At 34.4% G+C, this 21,922-nt stretch overlaps 1 protein-coding gene across 5 annotated transcripts in view; it reads right to left on the bottom strand.

Annotated features, from left to right (window-relative positions):
* Positions 1–21,922, bottom strand: part of Diaph2 (diaphanous related formin 2) — a 629,631-nt gene that overhangs the window by 181,077 nt on the left and 426,632 nt on the right. For all 5 annotated transcript variants that reach the window (XM_076918875.1, XM_034485231.2, XM_034485232.2 and 2 more), the window contains one exon: positions 9,862–10,026. In XM_076918875.1, the coding sequence (XP_076774990.1) occupies positions 9,862–10,026 (165 nt within the window). The remainder of the gene's footprint in view (positions 1–9,861; positions 10,027–21,922) is intronic.

The raw sequence follows: 21,922 nt of genomic DNA, 5'->3' as shown, positions 1-21,922 counted from the left end.
AGTAGACTGGGCTGACTGCAAATTCCACACTCATAGGACAGTCATTTTATCCATAAGGTGAATGTAAGATCTCCTTAGTGAATTTAAGAGTCTCGTTAAAAGTGTTTGGCTTACCAGTAGGTCCAATGCCAATATCCATTACCTATGACCCTATGTTGGCCAAGAGAATTTGAAGGAAAAACCTTCATAGAAGCTTCTGGAAGAATTTCTCTCCCAATTTAGAGGGGAAAAAGTCTTCACAGTATGTAACATCCTCTTATAAAACATTAGGTATGTCAAGGTGATGCCTGGATTAAGTGAATAACCACTTTGTAAATGTGGGTCAAACTTCCCACAGTGACTAAACAGTTATTTTTGAAAAATCTTAGTTTATAGATATAAACTAACTACCTAATCAACTGCCTTCCTTCTATATTTCTAGTGATACAAGACAGCAAAACTATATTTCTTCAGCCAATTTTTATCATTTTTTTTCTCATTTGGCTGCCAAAAGTATCCTGAAATACTATGAAAAAGCAAAAACACCACACATGATAGCCTGTTCAAAAGTCAAAATATAGTATCAAAAACACCCAAATGGGTAATATATATTGAAGAGAATTAATTTTAAGGTTTTATTTATACGTCTTGTATTTTCAACTAAAGAGTAAGTATCTGTGCAAATATTTTCTGGTAGCTGTTATATAATCAATGAGAAGGATTGATAACACTATTGGTAAAGATAATTAACATTCAAATTAAAGTTTCAAGATTGTTGGGGGCATCAATTTGTTCTATCTAGGGATTCACATTGCTCATGACTACAATTATGTTTATAGTTACATCCACATTTTTAGAAAGCATTTTAGTTTTTATACATCTCTAATTTATATGATGTATATGCAATTGAAGGGAAACAAACATATACCATTTCAAATTACATTCACCCTAGTGTCAGTAAATTTAGGTCATTTGTGTACTACATGTAGAACTTGAAAACTAAAATACAATCCCATCAAATTGAGTCCTCCATCAGCTAGAACAAGAACTAAGAAGCTTCTTCAAAGAACAAATTTTGAGCAACTTCCATTTCAATGCAAAGACTTAAATGGCTGGCTGGCTCATTTCAAGCTTTTGAGGAATGCCATTCATTCCTTGGTTCCCCGCTACATCCTCATCAAGAATACTAGAGAAGTCTGAATGCCATTTTTGTGGAAAGCAAATCAAAGGAGGTATGTCAATACAAATAATAGTTATTTCATCATTAACATTATAATATGGTTCAAACATTTAAAACAAGAAAAGGTCTAAGCATCCTACTGAAATTTAGATCAAGAAGAAAATTTGAAGAAAACAAGAGAAAAAATATAAATATAGTCATATAGATATTTTCAGGACACTCGTTCTCATTTTAAATCACAGCATTACTTTTGTTAGAAAATCATTTTGTAATTACAAGTTTTTATATTATAGTTTTCATTCATAAACAGACAGATGCTGTCTGTCCTTGGGGAAGTAATAGTTTTAAGTCAAAGGGCACAGCAGGTATTGATAACAGAGTGCTAAGTAAATGCTAGTCTGAATAAGCCCCAGTAGCCAGGCACCAATTATTAATTTAAGGGTTCCTGTCTTTAGGAAGTATGGTGGTTGTATTGTGTAGAAAAAAAAGAGAAAGCAGAATTCCAGTGGTCCATTTAAAGTTGGCTTACAGTGGCCCTGATTATCAGCAGATGTTGGTAAAAAAAGATACTGTCAAATGAGCTAATTAACATTTATATCTCAACTGAAGGTATCACCAATGGCAACATTCATTAAATTCTGATGGGCATTTCCACACAGGTGTAATAATTTTTACAAGTTAACTTTTTTTTTTTTTTTTTTTTTTTAGAATTTAAGTTTTCATAATTTATTCTGTTTAAAAAAAAAAAAAAAAACCTCACACTTCAGGCAAATATGCATGCCTAAAAGGATATATGCCAAAGTAGTAATAGTGATTATATTTTGGAGTAAACCACCCAGTTTCTTTTGATTTTTATCTATATGTTATAATTATGCTATTACTTTTTCCCATTGCATGCAAGGCTGATATTTAAAATCCACCACCTGATCGAGGATATTTTGAATGATGCTAATACCTAAAGCATTTTGTACAATGGGCTTGAATTTATCTAGTACAGATTTTGCCTGTGAATTTGGATTTTTCTGAATGACAACTAAATAAAATAAAAATCCTTAACAGATAACCCTGAAGCAGGCTTTTTTTTCTTTTTCTTCTCGTTTTTGTTTGTTTGATTATTGTTTTTTTGTTTGTTTTCTGACTCAGCCATACCTATACTTCTTTGTTGAGGGCAACCATTATGCATATTATTGGCATTTGTCATGTGGTAGCTTTACCCACCAGATGCCATTAGTATCTACTCCTTAGTTGTGAGAACCAAAAAACTCACTAGATCTTGCCAAATGTCCCTTGGAAGAGAAAAATCACTCTTGGATGAGAACCACTGGCCTAAATTAATACCGTACAAATCAGACTCTTGGGGTTGTTTTTGCTAGATAATCTGCCTCAGTTGCTCTATTGTTCACTACGTCTGCCAGTCTGTAAGAATTAATTGAAGCTTGGCTACTACTCATCTTAGCATATGGTGTATAACCTCTAGATCATAATAATTAGCTGATAAGTACTTCTCTGGTAATAAAATTGTTGTTTTTCCTCTTTGAACTCAGCACAGAGCATTAGGAAATAATATTTACTACTAAACTTCAACATCAAAAGAAGGCTGAGGAAGATAAAAAACTTCTTTGGTCATAAAGGAACAAAAACTGACTGCACCTACTTTGTATATGGCTCCTGCTGAGAGCTTTCCTTATATCCCACAGAATGGACAAATCTCCCCTCTGTGCTGATGTGTTTTTCCTATGCATGGATCCAAGTTCACTATTTCTTTCCACTAGGATGGCATTTCGGAGGGCAAGCATTTTCAACTTTCTTTGGTAGTTTTTCATTGTTTTCTTAATTCATTATATCATCCATACATATCCTTAGTTACTAGTGTTGTACTTGAGCCATACAAGAGAAATTACAAGACTACATACTAGGGCTAGGGAAACTGATGAGTAGCAGGGAGACCTGTTTGCAGGAAGTGATCCGAACAACTTGATCAGTAACTGGAGGAGGTAGGAGGCAGGGGAAAAGGAAAAGAGAGAGATAAAAATTGCTCAGTGGGTAAGATTCTAAGCAGTACGGCTTTGAACTGACTTATACAGTGACTAGGGAGGCTTTTCTGATTAAAGATTGATTAGTGAATAAACAAACAAAGATGAAGCAGAATGAATAATAATAAAAAATGAGCAAGTTGAGAGATAGCATGGCTTGTATGAAGCTCAAAATTTTTCTGCTTCAGGTTATAAAAGGCATATTTTAACAGATATCTCTAAGAGGCCTTAAGGTACCGTTGTCCAGTCTCAGGACTCCTATGAAAGGTCAACTTATATCTTGTATTACATAACTTATAACTCTCTTACTTCCTGGACATAACTCAAAAATAACTTATTTATACTGGAACAGGTCTATGAAATAATTCTACATGACATGTTGCCCAAACTAAAGATTCTTCATTTTGTATAGGGCTTCTAATTCTTATTAGACTTTAATAAGAAAAGAGAACATTAAATTGATTTTGCTAATATTTTTACATTTATCGAAAATATGGCTTTTGGTGTTTAAAGGGCAAAATTTAGCTTGTCAAATACAATTCTGACAGTCTTCAGAAACATTTATGACACTTTTAAATAATATTAATGAAAAGTGCCTACATATATTTAGGAACCAAACCACAGTTTTAATATTGGAGAAATTTTTTTGAACTATGTTAGTTTTATTACATATCCTTTAGTTATTTATGATAAAATGGTTAGTTTTTCTATAAAAGGAACAATCATATCAGAAAAAAATAGGACTTTCATTTCTAGCCCAAAGTGAACAGTCAAACAGAATACAACAGTTGATAGTTGACATCTTTCTGTAAAGGAGAAGCCAATGATAGCTGTATATAAAACACTCTAGTCTGTCTGACAGGGCTGGGGAATGAGGAATTCTGGTCAAATATTCTACTTAATAGAGTTACCATATATTTTACATGGATCTCCTATTTTCAAAGAGTTGCAATAGATCAAAATAAACCCAAGGCTATGTAGCTAGGGTGGTCCCAGCTGAGCTCAAAGGGAATTCTCTGGGTGTATGTGATTAACTAGAGGGAGTTGGTAGGCCCTTAGGGCTCTATTTGCATGACAGGATTTATGCCAGCATTTTATTTATTTCTGGCTCCTAGGGAAAAAAGCTAAAAGCTTAGATGACTGAACAAAAGTGAGGAAGGAGGACAGTGAAAGGGTTAGGGTATTAGATAGTCCTTCAGGTATCTAGGACTTAAGACATTCTTTAAAGCCTCTAAGGACAAGATCAGGAGAGACAGGAAAGGAAGTGTTTTTATGAAGTGTCCTATGAATCAGAACTATCTATACAGTCAATAATTCATGGCAAATATTGGTCCAATACAGACTGCACCCTTGGACCTTGAGTTCATGGTTGGCAGCTACAAATAGCTTTATTAGGAAAACAAAACAACAACAACAACAACAACAACAAACCAACCTTATCTAGTTGGGAACTGGAACAATTCAAGGCAAGTTGGGAGAAACTGAGACTTTTGTTTTCAATGTTGTATTCTCATCATTCTACAATGTATTTCTTAAATGGTATGTGAGCAAATATCAAAGTGTAACCAGAGAAAACATGTTGTCAGCATGTATACATGCATGTAGTAACTCCAGAGGTACCAGTAGGGATACAGGCTGTAGGAGTGTGAGTTCATTTGAAGGTGGGGGAGAAAAGATTATTTGGAATGTTTGGATTATTGTTACTAAGGCAACCTGCCTCGGAATTCCTATGTGTTGGGGCTTGGAGACCTATAGCTTACAAAGAAAACTAAATTATTCAAGAGGCATATCAGGATCTTGCAGTTTTTCAAGGTCATTTTTACAATATCAATTAGCATTTTATTGGCAAAGCAAAGAGAAATAAACATATTAGGCATCTAGTAGAGACTTGAGGGTAATAAGATTCTAGGCAATGGTTTTATTACTTGTTAAGACTACTTGGTTAAACAATGTGCGTGGTTTCTCAAGTCCACCATTTTTATTGTTTAATGCTCTTTAAATGCCAAGAGCTTGGGAGATCAAGGTTATAAAATATGTCAAAACAACTTAGACCTCTTAGATCAGGAATTAGACACTCAATTTTTTTTTTATGTAAAAATTCACCCTAGCCTCTTTAAATTTAAATTGCCTTTAATGAAGCATGAATTTTTTTTTATATAATCAATTTAGTCTTTTGAGTATTGCTAAATGAAGACGCTCATTTTAGATTTCCAGTTGCATTTTAGACTCAAAGAAGATGAAGGCCTTGTAAAAGGGATGATAGTATGAAACAGGTAACTTCTTTAAATTAAGTGTTTCTATGGCTGGAGAGATGCCTTGGTGCATATGTTGATTGGCTGCTTTGCTTGCTAAAGGACAGGCCAAATTCCTAGATTCTTCAACTAGCTCATAAACATATATGGAACTCCAGTTCTGGGCTTCTGAGGGCACCAGATAAACAGTGTATAACCAAGCACTTATACACATAAAAACAATTTTTTTTAAATTACAAAAGATAAGAGCATTACATTAAAAATTTAAGTATCTCCATAAGTGAAAATGGTTACTCAGAGATCTCTAACAGAGAGATTAGATTTTTTTCATGTTTTTTTTCTTATAGAATTAATGCCATTTCCTATAACATTTCATAATTTTTTGAATAGCAGCTTTTCTATTTTTTGTTATGTCTTACAAAATTAAAGGGGAGCCTGGCATTGTGGTGTATGCATGCTAGAGTAAGTACTAAGGAGTTGGAGGCAGGAGGAACAGAAGTTCAAGGCCAGGTCTTGGGACCTTCCCTTGAGCTGGATCCCATTTCGGGCCGATTGCTGGATCTTCTTTTCCTCAGGCTCCTCTCCATTTCCATCCCCGCAGTTCTTTCAGACAGGAACAATTATGGGTCAGAGTTTTGACTGTGGGAGGGCAACCCCCTCCCTCACTCAATTGATGCCCTGTCTTTCTGCTGGAAGTGGGAGCTATAAGTTCCCTCTCCCTACTGTCAGACATTTCATTGAAGGTCCCTCTCTTTGAGTCCTGAGAGTCTCTCACCTCCCAGGTCTCTGGTGCATTCTGGAGGGTCCCCCCAACCTCCTACCTCCTGAGGTTGCCTGTTTCCATTCTTTCTGATGTCCCTCAGAGCTTCAGTACTTTTTCCTCACCCAATACCAGATTAGGTTCCCCCCTCTACCCACACCTCACACAAGTCCAGTCCACTTTCCCTCCCTGGTCCCTCCCTCCCTCTCCCCTAGTGACTGCTTTCTTCTCCCTCCCAAGTGGGACTGAGGCATCCTCACTTGGGTCTTTCAGCTTATTGACCTTTTTGAGTTCTGTGGACTGTATTAAGAGTATTCTGTACTTTTTATTGGCTAATATCCAATATTGGCTATGTGAGTATATAGGAGGACCAGCAGTCTCAATTAACCTGGACCCCTGAGATCTCTCAAACACTGGACCACCAACCAGGCAGCATACACCTGCTGATATGGGGTCCCCAAAGCATATCCAGTGGAGGACTGTTGTGTCTGGGTTCAGTCAGAGATGATGCACCTAACCCTCAAGAGACTGGAGGTCCCAGGGAGTTTATAGGTCAGGTGGGGTGGGAGGTGAGGGGTGGGGAAATCCTTGAGGAGATAGGGTGGCAGGGAGGAGGGTGGACCAGGAAGGAATAAAATTTAGGAAAAAAAAGTATATATATCTCAAAAAACAAAACAAAACAAAAAAACCCCAAAAGTTCAAGGCCAGTCTGAACTATAAATTAATTTAAGGGCAGCCAGAATACATAAAAGCATGTCTCAAAACAAGTTCAAAGTTTAAAAGAATCATTTTTAACACGGATGGAGGTCTAAAACTGAAAATGACATACAGTTGGCCTTGGCTGTTATAATTCCCTATATGACCAACTAAGGTATCTTAACAATTATTCGTTAGCTTGTCAGGCTTTCTCTACTATTGATCCTGGATTACCAAAGTTTCTCTTTGTTCTGCAAATCTCTAGCATCTCTTAGGATCCCACTGTTGTCTTATTTTCTTCTACCTTCCAGATTTGGTTTTTCCTAACATAGAAAGAATGGAGTCATTATTATAGTTCAGCTGAGATGGTAGAGGCCCCAAACTAAAATAATGTTCATAAGGTTAGAAAAAGATTGACTAAGACAAAACCATTTCAGAAATAACAATATTGCACAAGAACATACTGCATAATTACCTGAGGCCATTTAGCCTCTTAATATTTCACAATTTTAATGCTCATGTAAAATCTTCTCCAAGGTTTATTTATCAAATAAACTGTTGCACATATTTGTTTTATTGAGAGAAATATCTGCTGGAATGATTAATAGTTATGAAAACATCTTTTTAAGTTTTGCCAAAGCATTTAACAAATTTTCAACGCTTTATTCCTATATTTTTAGTATATGTGTATAGAATGAAGATAAATAAAACAAATATTTATTGAGTGCCTGAGTAACATATTGTTTATTATAAAATACACACACAAACAGAAGCAGCAGGAAAGTGACAGATTTAAAAGAGAAAAGTATTTTCTATAATTCATTTGGAGCTATGAAAGTTATTGAAGTAAAATACTTGCCTCAAACACTTTTCCAACAGCTGAAATTAATTTTTATATTGTATGGCAATGACACATATAAAGCTCACTGCTTTTGAATATTCTATTCAAAATATCTCAAAAGAAAGAACAAGTATTTGTGCAGTCAACTATTTGAACTAGTAGAGTGACTGAAGCATAAAGGAGAATAAACAAAAAAGATGTTTAGACAGTACATAAATATGGAATTGAGGTTCTTCCATAAAACATTCAATTTGAATTTATGGGTTGTTAATTAATCTTTCCTTTTTGCCATTTTAAAAATGGATGAAATCTCAGGGAAAGGAACTAAAAGGGCAGTTTACATTATGAATTTGGAGAGGTATCCATATATATATAATCTTGAATATCTTCAATATACTCAGTACCTGAGTGATAGACAATATTAATATTTATAATGAATAGAGCACCATCCCATAGATATTGCCAGACTTATTTTTCCATCACTTGAATGTGATAATTTTGAAAAGGACTTAATCTATAATGTCAGCTTGTTTTCGTTATTTCTGTATTTTCTATCTTTCAGAAGACAGCTCTGTCTCAGGAAGATTTTTATTTTTGGTTTGTGCATTTTGTTTATGCTATACATTGCCAAATAGATCTCCTAAGATGAAACTCTGAGCTCATTTGGAAGTCATTTTTGGTAGCACATGCATCAGAACTCTTATTTTCTTCTCAGCACTACTGGTATTTTATTGCTTCCATCTCTAGTCCAATATGCTTTTAGCACTAAGAACCCTGAGGCCAAACACACAAAACACTAAGAAAATAGGAACTTCTAGCAATTCCAATTTTTGTCTCTCTTTTGGGGTTCTTCTCTCTCCTGAGGGAGTGAAATCACTTTAAGCTCACCATGAACCAGGAACATGGTGAGCATCAGTGATTGACTGAAGCTAGTGATGTTGATTTATGAGTCTTTAAATTATAGGTCAGCTATAAAACCCTTAAACATGCTTATCAAATTCTACTTGTCAAACTCTTATGGATTTTTCCAGACTCTGCTTAAATGTCAGCATCACCATGAAGGCTTCTCGGGCCACTATAGGCAATATTAGGCATGTTCTAGTTTGTAACTGTATCTTAACCTATTATTAGGACTGTACACAGTAAATTCTAATACTTATACATGTCTATATTCATGGAATAAAGAAAAATTACTTTCTTCCTTTTATTTCTGGCTCAGCATATCAAATCAAGAAAATTCTCAATAGATAGCAGAAAGAATGGTTAGAGAGTAAATAATAATATTGTTCATCTACACATTATAGGTTACAGGCAATTAACGCTCAAAGAGGTTACATGAACAATCCAAGTTCAAGACTGCCAATACATTGCCCACAAGTTTGCATGTCAATTAAGTTACCTACAATAAAAGATTAACATTATATTGAAATAAATAAGTTTTAACCATGTTTTATAATAAAAGTTATTTAAAACTTTTGAGTTCTTTACCTCTGAAACTTTTCATTTTAATTATTGAGATCTATAATTGCCCTGAACTGTGGAAAACAAATCCACAGATAAGAGTCTTGCTTGTGTGTTCATGTATCCATATTACACTTGTAACGTTTACATTTTGAAAATTATTTGATTAATTTTTTGAGCTCTTATTTTTAGCAGAAAAATTAAATATATGTCTTCATTAAGGGTCAAAGAGCAACCTCAGCATTCATTTTTAGCAAAGACATGAATGGCAATTATAATATTTATAAAAGTTTAGTGTAGTTTGTACTATTTCCAGGGTTCTGGTTTAACTGTTAGGATATACCCAGATTTGTGTCTCAAGAACTAGTAGGAAGTAGTTCCTTGAAGAGTTTTCTCACCTCACAAATTGTCTTAAGTCCTACTCCAATTGAACCAATTTATGGTCAATATCAGTGATTAACAGAGTCCCATTTAACAAATAAGTTGGTGACAGAAACACTCTTCAAATGACAAATAATTTTTTAACTGACCTTTCTGCTGTGGCTAAAGATTTATAACATGAAGTCAGTAGATTTATTAGATGTATAAAGATTTCAGTACAAGTAAAACAGAAAGAAACAAACAATAGGAGTCACCATGTATTAAAATATGTTACTCACCAAAAATAGGGTTCTGAAGGTGTTGAGATCACCAAAAAAGTCTTCTATGGTTACTGTGTTCGGGTCAAAAATGAAGTATTCTCCCAGACTTTCATAGAGCTTCAACATATTGCTGTGCATGGTGGACAGTTTGTCATATTGCTCCCTGGCATTCTGTGTAAAGCTGTAATTTTGCATTAAGGAATGTGATCTGATAATATTTTAGAAGCAGCCACTAGATGTCAAGACTTATTAAAACCACTATATAAGTAAATATATATGTTTGTTAGAACAGCCATTATAAAGTGCCACACACTGGTTGCTTTCACCAACACAAAATTATTTTCTTCATACATTCAGAGGCTCAAATTTCGACTGAAAAGTATTGGAATATTTAGTTTCTTATGCAGCCTCTTTCCTTGGCTTGCTGATTGCTGCCTTCTTGTTGTGTCCTCATATAATTGTTCACCAGTTTTGCCGTGTGTGTTCAAATAACCCTTTCATAGAAGGCCAACTATCACATACTATTAAGATCTACCTTAATAATATTTGAAATTAACTACCTCCTTCAAGAACCTTTTTTCAAATATAGGCAGTTTGAATGAAGGTCTTCTAATTCTTGAGAAAGTTGGCTGTCTGGCTGTCAATATGTGAAGTATGAAGCATGCAATTTGTTGCAAAAGTTTCTACTGTCATATTGCTTACCAAGTTTGAAAATCTTTCTAATTGAAAGATTAGAGATATTTAATGTACAAATATGTAGAATGTTAGAATATGTTTTCTAAATTAAACCACATAGGTACATATATATCAGAAAACTACCTCTATTACAATAGCATGAAATAAATATATATATATATATATATATATATATATATATATATATATATATATAAATACATACAAAACATATGCAGCCAATATTTAGAGGGAAGGAACAGGGGGAAAAATGTCTCTCTGACCATCCCTTTACCTTTTTCCTCTATAGCAGCCAGGAAAAGTATTCCTTGAGTTACCATTTGAATAGGCCTTAAGACCCTCAGTCCAGAGGATACTCACTCTATATGTTTAGGAAAAGGATGTCATCGCCTCTGAAGAACATTATACAAAAGTATCCAAATGTGTCTCATTAAATTTCTCCCATTTTACACCTTTTTTCCCCTTACTCATTATTCTCCATGACTGTGCATTCTTCATCAAACTTAAGCTAAAATATATACTGATCCATCCTTGGCATTTTTATTTATGTCATATGTCATATCATATAAAATGTAAATAGCAGTTGTGATGGCTCATGCTTGTGATTGTGCATGGAAGTCCAAACACAGGTGTAAAATTAAAACTACATGTAATATTATATATATGTATATATACATATATATGTATGTATATATACCAAATTCTGGTTTAGAACAATTGAAAATAAATTGAAAAATGAACCTTTTATGACTAATAAATATAAAACCATAAATATGCTGGCTAAATTTTCCAAGTATGGCATAAGTATGAGAAATACTTTAGAGTACCTGCATCTGTTGTTTTCTCTTTGGCTAGGTAATTGTTATATGCTAATTCATAAGAATGATTTAGAGAAAAAATACAGGAATAAATTATGAAGAAAGTAGAAAGCCAAATCAACGTTGAAAAATTAGAGTTAAGTTCATTACAAAGGACTAGTGATCACAAAAGCAAAAATGTAACATGGGTGTAAATTTTTTTTTCAATAGGAACATAACTTTTGTTTTTTTTTAATGGAAGCAATGAAGAAATAAGGCCATTTCTGGAAAATTACTCTGTAGCTGACACTTACAGTACATACTATGGTTTTGAAAATGAGCTGTCATTTATATTTGGTCTTTTTAATGCTACTTACCTCTCCGCTAACAAAAGTCATTAAATCATTCAACCCTCAAATCTATTTTGACATTAACAGACCTGAAAGAATGAATACTTTTCTGCTTTTTACCATAAAATACACATGCTTCATATACATTTTGATTTTTATCACCATATAATTTTTACTTTTAAGATCATGTTCAGATATTAAATATCCCATTTCAGTGGAGCAGAAATAAAACACTATTCTTTATTTCTTTGCAAAGAATTAAAATAATAGTCTTGTTTCCTTATCTCCCCACGAAGAAAAAAAAATACAGACTCATGCTAGAAACTTACTAGGCAGAAGCACCTTGCAAAGGTCACTCTTATATACAATCTACTTATAGTGCAATTTACTAAAATTTATATTTCAGGACTTCATAGTGAATCTATGTCTCAAGAACAACAACAACAAACCCCAAAACAATAAAAGCAAACAGAGAAAGAAAACCAAATATAAACCCAAAAAAGAAAAAGCAAAAGAATGAAACTATGCAGCTCTTTCAGTACAATCATCATTTTATTTTACTTATGAAATTTCATCATTGATTTCCCAGTAATGTAGCTATTGTTTGATATGTGTTACTGATACAATAATGACTAAATCCTTAATTTCTACCCCGATGAAGGTAACAAACTAATATTGCATATAATTATGCTATCCTCAATTGACAGGTGTATGTCACTAAACACCTACAATGTACCTTAATTGCTATTATGTTTCCTTTTTTTTTTCAAAATTACTTTTTTTTCAAAGGTAATGAAATTCCACTATGATAGTTTTAAATTTGTGGGCATTAAAGAGAAGTCAATCATCCTTCCAAGGTTAGAATATAGTAATAGCCTATGACATGAGGGTGAGCTCTTTTTGTAGGTTAGAATTAAAAGTTAAATTTGATTGCTGGGAGTTGATTAAGTTTACATATTTGGATCTGAATGTTGATGTTGTCCCAATAAATACTTGGGAAGAGAAAACAAACTCATCCAAGTTGTTCTTAGATGTCTTTTATACATATTATGTGTCTACACTTTCTACTAAATAAATAAAATATAATAAAAATACATTTTTGAAGAGTGTGATGAATGACTATACAATCCTAGCTACTAGGGAGGGAGAGGCAGAGGAATCAGAGACAGGTCCAAGGCCAATGGGGGAACTTTGCCAGTTTCTATTTATTTGTAATATAAAGTAAGTATCTCCTTAATAGATGTGTCTATTGAGAAGGTTAGAAATGTATTTTATTAGTAGAGATCTAAACTGTTCTTCTTACATTTGATTATCTAAGACTAAGTATAACAGATTTTAGAAAATATGCTGTAGAATCCTGTGAATGATTTGACTAGGCCAGAAAGTCTGTTCTAAGCTGGGTTTTCAGAACACCCAAAGAGGAGCAGATGGCCCTGTTCAGAGCAGACGAAAGGCTGGTGATGGGCACACTGTGTAGCTAAAGTACAGTCTACCATAGCATAACTCTCTCAGGTAACAATGAAGAGTGGCAGCACCAAGGGGCACCTGGTCCTGAAAGCCTAGATACATTGGCTTGGATGCCACTGAAAAGTGAGCATAGCTCTAAAAACATTGAAGAGTAGGGTTCTGTGAGGATTCAACTCTTTTGGGCTCAAAAGTTACAAGGTTCCTTTTCATCCATTAAAAAATCCTAGACTATTAAGAGAAGAACCCTGGAAAGGAATGACCTTTTCTATGATGGAGTTAATTCATGAAAATTTAAATAGCACATTAAATATATTCATAAGGTAGTGAGGTTGAGCAGATCTAAAACATAATGTAATCAAGTATGAGAGGGTGAAAAAGTGACTATGAATCCCTTTCTTTCAGCAGTACCCTTTCCAAGTCCTTGTATAAAGAGAACAGACAACAAAAACAAACAAGCAAAAAAACCCAAAACCCTTCTGAATTTTTAATCATGAACTTAAGAAAGTGAGCACTGAAACTGTCCAAGCTCTTCTGCACAGAACTGTTCTTTGAAGAATTTAAATGTATATTGCATTTGAAGACATTAGCAGTTGAGATGCTAACAGTTTTGGTGTATTACTAATCTAAAAACTAAATGGATCTCAATCATGAATCTAAAAGTTAATTTATAAAACATGCATAATAAATCCACAAAACATTTTCATATTAACTTGTTGAAACTGTGAATATATATATAAATATATATAGGTCATATACCTTTGTAGTATAATAAACACTATGGAGTTAAAATGCAATCTGAAAAAAAATCGGTTCCCTCCATAGTGCCCACATGGAAAGAAAATAATTTTCTTTATACTTCTATGTACATTTTATGTTTAAGAGTAGTTATATCTACCTGCCAATCCTTGGATTCTCTCCAATCAGAAATATAGACCTACTTCATCAGATGAAGAAGAAAAAACTGTTTCTCATTTTATTTAACTTTGATGGACTGAATAGTTATTACTAGAGAAAAATTGTTTTATTGTAAATGGAGTGAGCATTACCAGAGCAGTGGGGTGACAGAGTTTATATATCATGTGGGTAATTGAGTCAAATCAGTTCTTAAAATTTTCATCTTTGTAGGCAGTACATTAGTTACTTACAATTTTAATAAAAGCTTGAAAAATTAAATATCATTACTGACAATTGTTGGATAACATAGAAAAATCAACTTGAGATCCACTTAACCTTCACACAATCTTTAGTTAGCAATGTGGTATAATCGCCCATTTAAATAAAAGGATATCATAAATGCAGACTCTATTGTAAAATAGACAGTGTTTCTAATTTTCCTAACATCAAAAGTCCTCCAAATGTTAAAATTATAAATTTTCCATGTAACTTGAATAATAGCTAACCAGAAATTTGTATTTCAAAAAAAAATCACCATTGAAATATTAAGTCACAACTAGCTGAAAATCATTTAAAAACTATATATTGTTGGGTGAATATATCTTAAAAAATATGAAACATTAATAAGAATAATATGGACAGCATTGGAGTTTATGGTAATCCTCCATGATAGTTCTAGATATAGAATAAATTTTCTTTAAAGCTCTTATTGCAAAATGGAAGCAGAGGGCATTTGAATAACAGAAGGTTGACTATTAATAATATTGAGCTCAAGTTCCAAGTTTTAAAAATGAAGAAAGCATTTATAGAACTAGACTGATATAAATATTTTATAATAATCAGACTTTACCACAGATAGACTGAACCATCTAGTACTTAAGAAATGTTTTCGAATCAGCTTTTATACAAAGAGAAGCCCACTATGCACTCTTCCTTTTTCTCTATTCCTTATTCACTCCATTTTGTCTTTATGCTTCTTTCAACATTATTTTGAAGACACTCGATGTTTGTAGGTGTATTTTGCTCTGCTTTTTTTTTTTTTTTTTTTTTTTTTTGAGACAGGATCTCACTGTGTAGCTCTGGCTGGTCTAGAACTCACAGAGATTCACCTGCCTGTGCCAGCAGAGTGCTAGGATTAAAGCTGTATGCTACCATGACTGTTGACAATCTATCTATGTTCACTTAGATACTCCACAGTCATTTCTTCATACTCTTACTCAAACACATTGATTAAATGCCTAGTATGCACCAAGTTTCTTTTAGAGAATGAAAAAAAAAGTTATCAATTTAAAAAGGTATTGCTTTTTTGTAGGTAACAATTTACTTTGTTTTATAATGACAAATTATGTTGAAAACATAATTCAAATTATGTTGATATTGAAGAAAGTGATTAAGTCATAAGTCATCAAATACATGCATATTTGTTTAGAATAAAACTAAACTTTGAAAGAGACTGGAGTGAGGCTCACAACATTTTAAGAATGGAAGGCATCTTTCTGAATGGAATTTAAAGTGAGAGCTAAATGTCAATTGTCACTGGAAGAGGGTGAGAGAAATGAGGGAAGGGTATTAAACACGCTAGGAACACAAAAAAGGACTAATGTCTATAATACTACACCTATAAAACAAGTGGAAAAGTGTAGGACTGTGTGAAAGGACAGCTTGGTTCCTGGTCAGGCACAGGCCTCGATTCCCCAACCCTAATGGAAAGGTAGGTAGGTGTTCAGCCTTGCTCCCAGACTCCAAGCTCCTGACATGAGGCCAAAGACCTCCATTGATGCATGCCTTTCAGTCACATAGGGCAATGCCCCTACAGGCCCTCCCAAAGAGAGGTATGTGTCACCTAGCACAGGTAGAGGGAGTGACTACAGGCCTCAGGCCTTCAAGAGATCTCCATATTAATGAGATACCTAAAGGCCAGAGGGCATAGCCAATTAAGTATTCCTTACCAGACCCGCCTTCTTACATACTGTATTTAACCAAAGGCCCTCTCTGAGGGTAAGAGGACTACTACCACATTTACTTTCCACCATGACAATAAACCTTTTAAAACCATGGACTTCCTCATCTTTGGGGCCCTGCTGTGGGGAACCATCAAGAAGGCCTTTGACTAACAGCTACTGCTTAATCTCCTGCTAGAAGACTTCCTGATATGGAGGCCTACCAACTCAAGCAAGCTAGCCTAAGCAGCTAAGTGAGTGCCATAACCAAGTGTCTCTCACCCTGTGGGGCATCACCAGAGCTCTCCCTCTCATCCCTCTGGCTGAGGGCAGGTCCAACCAGTATGCCCTTGTGTCTCAGTTCTTCAGTGGCTCCCAGGGGAGTCTGGGAGCCCAAAGGCTGAGACCACTGGTCTCCCCATCTAGCTGCTTTGGCTCAGAGACCCCCCACTCAGGAGCTCTGCCCCCGCAGAACTTCAGGCCTCATGAGACCTCTCTATGCCCAGGCAGAGCCCCGCAGCTTCTCACAGCCCAGCATCTGCCCCAGCGCTGAGTAGAAAGAACTCAGTCAAATTCCCCTGCTTGTGACAGATAGGCGGGAACCACAATTCAGTGCAACAGGACTCACACCCACGTGCGAGCTACAGCCACACAGAAAAGAAGGAACAGTTAATGATGCAAGAAGAGGCCAGATTCTATATGACTTTAAGAGTTGTTCCTAAAGGAAAATGTTATTGAACAGTTTAAAGGAGTAGCAGTCAGACTACTAGTCAAACCCACAAAAGTCTATCTCAATTCAAATTCACAACCTAAAAAGTCTAGGTCTAAGGGAACACAGGGTATTGTCCAAGTGATAGTAAGTCTACTTGCTAGTTGTATAAGTACTCATATGAAACCTATACTTAGTCTCATGACTCTTAATAAATTTCAAAGTTAGATATTTACATAATATATAGTATAGGAAAATGACTCCTTATTTTCATTCTTCAGTCTCTGTATGTTCTAATACTCATGACATTTAGGTAGTTCTGATATAATATGAAATGAATGCACAACTCTTTGTGTACTGTACCCTTTAATATGATTCTTTGACTCCTAGGCATGATATTCCATCCCCTGATTTTATGAGTATTTTTGTTATATTTGTTGTCAAATGCCATGTTTCAGGTTTGGAAATAGTAATACTGCATTGTAAATATACTAGCTAGTACTGTCAAATTCAGGTTTTAAGTCATCATTCTTGTTTATTTATACAACTAAAACTACCAACAAAGTAAACAGGTGGGAAAAGGTATCAATATGCATTATAAAGCTTTAATAATTGTGACAGGTCTAGATCCTTCCTTTGCCCCTTTGACATGGGCAGTTCAATCTGTGGGACTCACTGCCCACACTTCAGTTACAAAACAAAACAAAACAAATTACCATAGAAATTCTACATGGTTCAGTCTAGCTTTAAAATACCAGACTGCATAAATATCTAGGTAAAATGAAAACAGCCATTTTAGAAAAGGAGAATATGGTGAAAGGTTTAACTCAGAAGAGAAAGAAACAGCAAGATGTTCTGGAGCCATATTTATGATAGATGTATCCAACACACACACACTCATAAAGACACAATGTAGAGAGAACATAGAGACTCAAGTTGCCCAGGCTGATTTCTAGTGGAAAGTGACCTTGAATTTTGGATCCTCTGTCTTCCACCTCCCAATTGCTGGAATTAGATGTGTACTCCATAACACCTAATGTTATTTCTACTGTTGTTCATTTGAGGATTTTTACATGCCAGTTAAACAGATTACGCACTGAATGACACTTTTAGAAGATACAATGATCTTGTTCAAATGGAAATACTACAATGTTTTACTTAAAATGGTTACTTAATGTATGTAATCCTTCTATTCTAGATTAAAGGCAGTTGACAGCACAAACAGGCTTGAGGACCTTTTACCTGCTTAAAGACAGGCATGCTCCTGTAAAATATAATAATGGCACTCACTGAAGGACAACTGTATATTTTAAAACCCAATTACTTATTGAGATCTCTTATTCCTTTTCAATTTAGGCTGTTTGTCACCCTTGCCATTAAACTAAAGTCTAGGTCTTTAATCTTTGAAGACCTAAGTTCATTTATCAGAATCTATAATGCTATAACTATCTAAATTATAGATAATCTGATTAACCCTTCGCCTTAACTTTGATGTCTTCCTCAGTTAGTATAATTGTTTGTATAGTTGACAGGAAGTACATTTCAAGATATAAAGAGCTTTAATCTAATACATCTTTCATGGCAGTCAAACATTTCGGAATGATTCCCTAAATTTATTCCATATAAATGATAACTTATTCTGGTAAAACTCAGGGCCTGAGTTTTCACTAGAGAAATTTTATTTGTATTTCCAATCTACAAAAATTTCTAAAAGTTATTTAAAAAAAACTTATTAAAAAAGTTATTTTCTGTAACATATTCCTAATACATTTCAGCAAAGCTCTGTTCCATAAGGCTTCCAAGATACATATGTATTTAAATACATGTATATACAGAGAAGTCAATTTTCTGAGTGATTAGTGAATTTTATATTTTCTGATATCAATTTATTATGTCTTAATATGAAATGGCATTAATTAATTCTGAAGACACTTTTATGATTTTTATTCATAGAAGAATCTATTCAATCACCATGGCATTATTTCCAAAGGTTGTGTTTCTTTTCATTTGTGGGAGAGATAAAAATGTAGCTTTGAAAATTTTCTGCTTAAAGAAAATAAATAATAACAAACTGGGTATTAGGACTATCCTGTACCTCACTGGTACAAATTGGCATAATTATGCTCTAATTGTATTTTGAGAGAAAAGTTTCATTTTAACAGGAAGGGTGATGTGTAGGAGGAGCTAAGGTGGGAGGAGTACTGAGAGGAAGAGAAGGAGTAAGAAGAGGAGGAGAAGAAGGAGAGGAGAAGCTAGGTGATGAAAGAGAGAAAGAGGGGGGAGACAGGGAGGCAGAGGTTCAAGTATCTCTACCAGTCAAAGACAGTTGATATATCTAGGTCGGTCAGTGGGTTACACCTCTGATTGAACAATTCCAAACTTATAAAGCCTATGATTAACATTTTTTTTAAAAAAATGTATAAATGCAAAAAGGAAAAGGGGGCATGGGATAGGGGTTTCCTAAGGGGGGTAGAGGGGAATGGGGAAAGGGGATGCCATCTGAAGTGTAAATAAAATATCTAATAAAAAAAAAGAAAAAAAAACAAAATTACATCATTAGTATGGTTTGTGACATGGATATTAAAATGAGACTGCAGATCAATATATTTGCTCTTTCTCTTTGTGATATGTCAAAAAATAGGCGCTCTTAGGAACCATATATGTATTTATCATCAATGAGTTATTCAAAGATAGATCTTTGACTTAAAAAATTAGGAAAAAGAAGAATGCCGAGGTGTCATTTGCTCTTTTATCTTCATTGAAGTAGTAGTCACACAGCTACCTAGGTGTCTGTGAGCCAAGTAAAGCATGAAGGCTTTGTACTATACATTGATGATTGGAACATGTTGTTCTAGGAACTTGCTTTTTCCTGCTTACTTGCCTGGTTGGCATTCTAGTTGAGTCAGGATGAGAAATGGTTATTTGCATATCTGAATTTGAAGCTACTAGTAAAACGTGAAGGACATGAATAAAAACCTATCTATAATTCAGTATTTCAGATCCCGATCATGTGGGAGATTTGACAAATAAATGTAGGAAAAGTGCTCATATTAGTTTTGAAAAAGAAGTTAAACTTGCCATATGTGACAACATGGATGGATGGTAAGAATATTATAGTAAATAAACAGGCAAGTTACACAGAACAGATACATAATTTCCCTTAAATTATCAAAACTGGTCAAAATCATAGAAAAGCAAATAGTGCTTTCCAGAAGCTGTGCAGTAATTTCAAAATTTCAGTTCTACAAGATACATTAGTTCTAAAGCGTTGTGAAATAACACTGAACTCTCAGTTAACAATAACTATATTACATATTTAAAGAAGGACTGATTTTGATATGATTTTCTTCACAATAAGTAAAGACTATATTTACACATTAAAAACACATAGAGAAACAGGAGGACAAAATTTGACTTAGATACTTAAAGATCCTTGCATGATTACATGCAAGTTCAAAATAGAGTGTTCAGTTTTTATCACTTTGGCAATTAGGATACAGATTTACAGGGGTTAGATTTTGACACCTACAATGTATACCTACTTTGCAACTATGTTAGAAGAAGGTCTCTGAGTTTTTGCAGAATTAGCCTGAGAACAGAAATAGAGCTGGGCCTACCTGCTACAACAGAAAAATTCTGACTCAGTCTGTCATTAGTGGAGGATCTTTACAGGATCCTTTGTAAAGCAATGGTTCTTTGAAAGTATCTAAAGTAGTTAAATTAATAGAAATAGGAAATACAATGATTATTTCCAGAGGCTAGTTGGAGAAGAAAGAGAGGGATTGCTGTTAAGTGGGCCTAGAACTTCAGTCTGCAAAATGAAAATATTCTAGAGATCTGCTGAATCCCACTGTACATAGAATATTGACAATATTCCCTGGCTGGTTTAAGTATAATCAAATATAAAAATGAGATCTAAGCCACAAAACTATTGTGTTAGGTGCAGTGGGAAGGGGAAGAACACCAAAATTCACACGCTTTTCATTCTTCCTATACTTTTTGCTTTGTTTTTGTTTTCGAGACATGTTCTCACACTGCAGCACAGGCTGGCACGGAAATCACTATGTAGTTAAGGCTGGCTTGTAGGCTGTGGTGGTCCTCATATCCTGGCTCTCTGACAGCTTGGAATACAGGCAAGAACCACTAATCTAGGCAGAGTATTTCTCCTCTCCCCCTCCCCTCCTCCCTCCCTCTCCCTCTCCCTCTCTCTCCATCTTCCCCTCCCCCCTATCTCATCTTCAGATGCATTCTGATTCAGCAGGGAAGGTAAGGGGAAACAATTTTACACTTGCACACGCAAAATTATGTTTCCTTTATCTACAAATGCCTAGGCATTGTCAAGACATAAGAGCAAAGAGTGCCAAAATGTTAAGCTGTTAGTTCTTTTGCATAAAACAATCGAAACACATATTAACTGAATAGCAGATGGCAGAGAAAAGAAAAAGTTAGAGTCTTGTGTGGGTGAAATATACTAAATAAATTCTGTAAAGATGGAAACCTGGGCATAAAAGATACCATATTGCACAAGCAAATGGAATGTTTTATATGACTTTTTCATATTTAAAGCTTTTCATTTATCCTTTCTTTATAAACAGATCCTTCCTTCCTTCTTCCCTCCTTCCCTCCTCTCTCTCTCCCTCCCTCCCTTTCTCTCTCTTCCTTTCTTCCTTCTCTTCTCTTCTCTTCTCTTCTCTTCTCTTCTCTTCTCTTCTCTTCTCTTCTCTTCTCTTCTCTTCTCTTCTCTTCTCTTCTCTTCTTTTAAGACAGATCCCATGTAGCCTGGGCTGGCCTTGAACTCAATAAATTGCCAGGGATCATCTTGTGTCAAGCACTACAATTAGAGGTATATGTCACCTTAACATTATTTTTGTATGTATAAAAAGTATCTTGAATTCAGGAAGAGGCATATTAAAATTATTTGTATTTTTATTAATATCCTATTGACAAGTTAGTTTTTAAATTCAATGAGAACAAAAGCAGAAAAAATAGGACCAAGTATTGAAAAAATGTGCGAAATAATTTGTATATTTCATTTTATTTTTATGTCTTATATATTTGTAGATTTTATCTTGTTTCTAAATTATTGTTTCAAATACAAATGAAAATCAGCGTTAAAAAAAAGTAAAAATGACTCGTTAAAATGTGTGCATTTACTAAGACGTGCTAAGAAACTTCTGCTAATGAAAGTAACATCTGATCTAAATTACACTGAAACTGAGATGCAGA

Source organism: Arvicanthis niloticus, chromosome X (genome assembly GCF_011762505.2).
Source record: "Arvicanthis niloticus isolate mArvNil1 chromosome X, mArvNil1.pat.X, whole genome shotgun sequence".
In the NCBI taxonomy this organism is placed as follows: domain Eukaryota; kingdom Metazoa; phylum Chordata; class Mammalia; order Rodentia; family Muridae; genus Arvicanthis; species Arvicanthis niloticus.
Note: the sequence above shows the minus strand (reverse complement) of the source record. Positions and strands in the feature narration are given on the sequence as shown.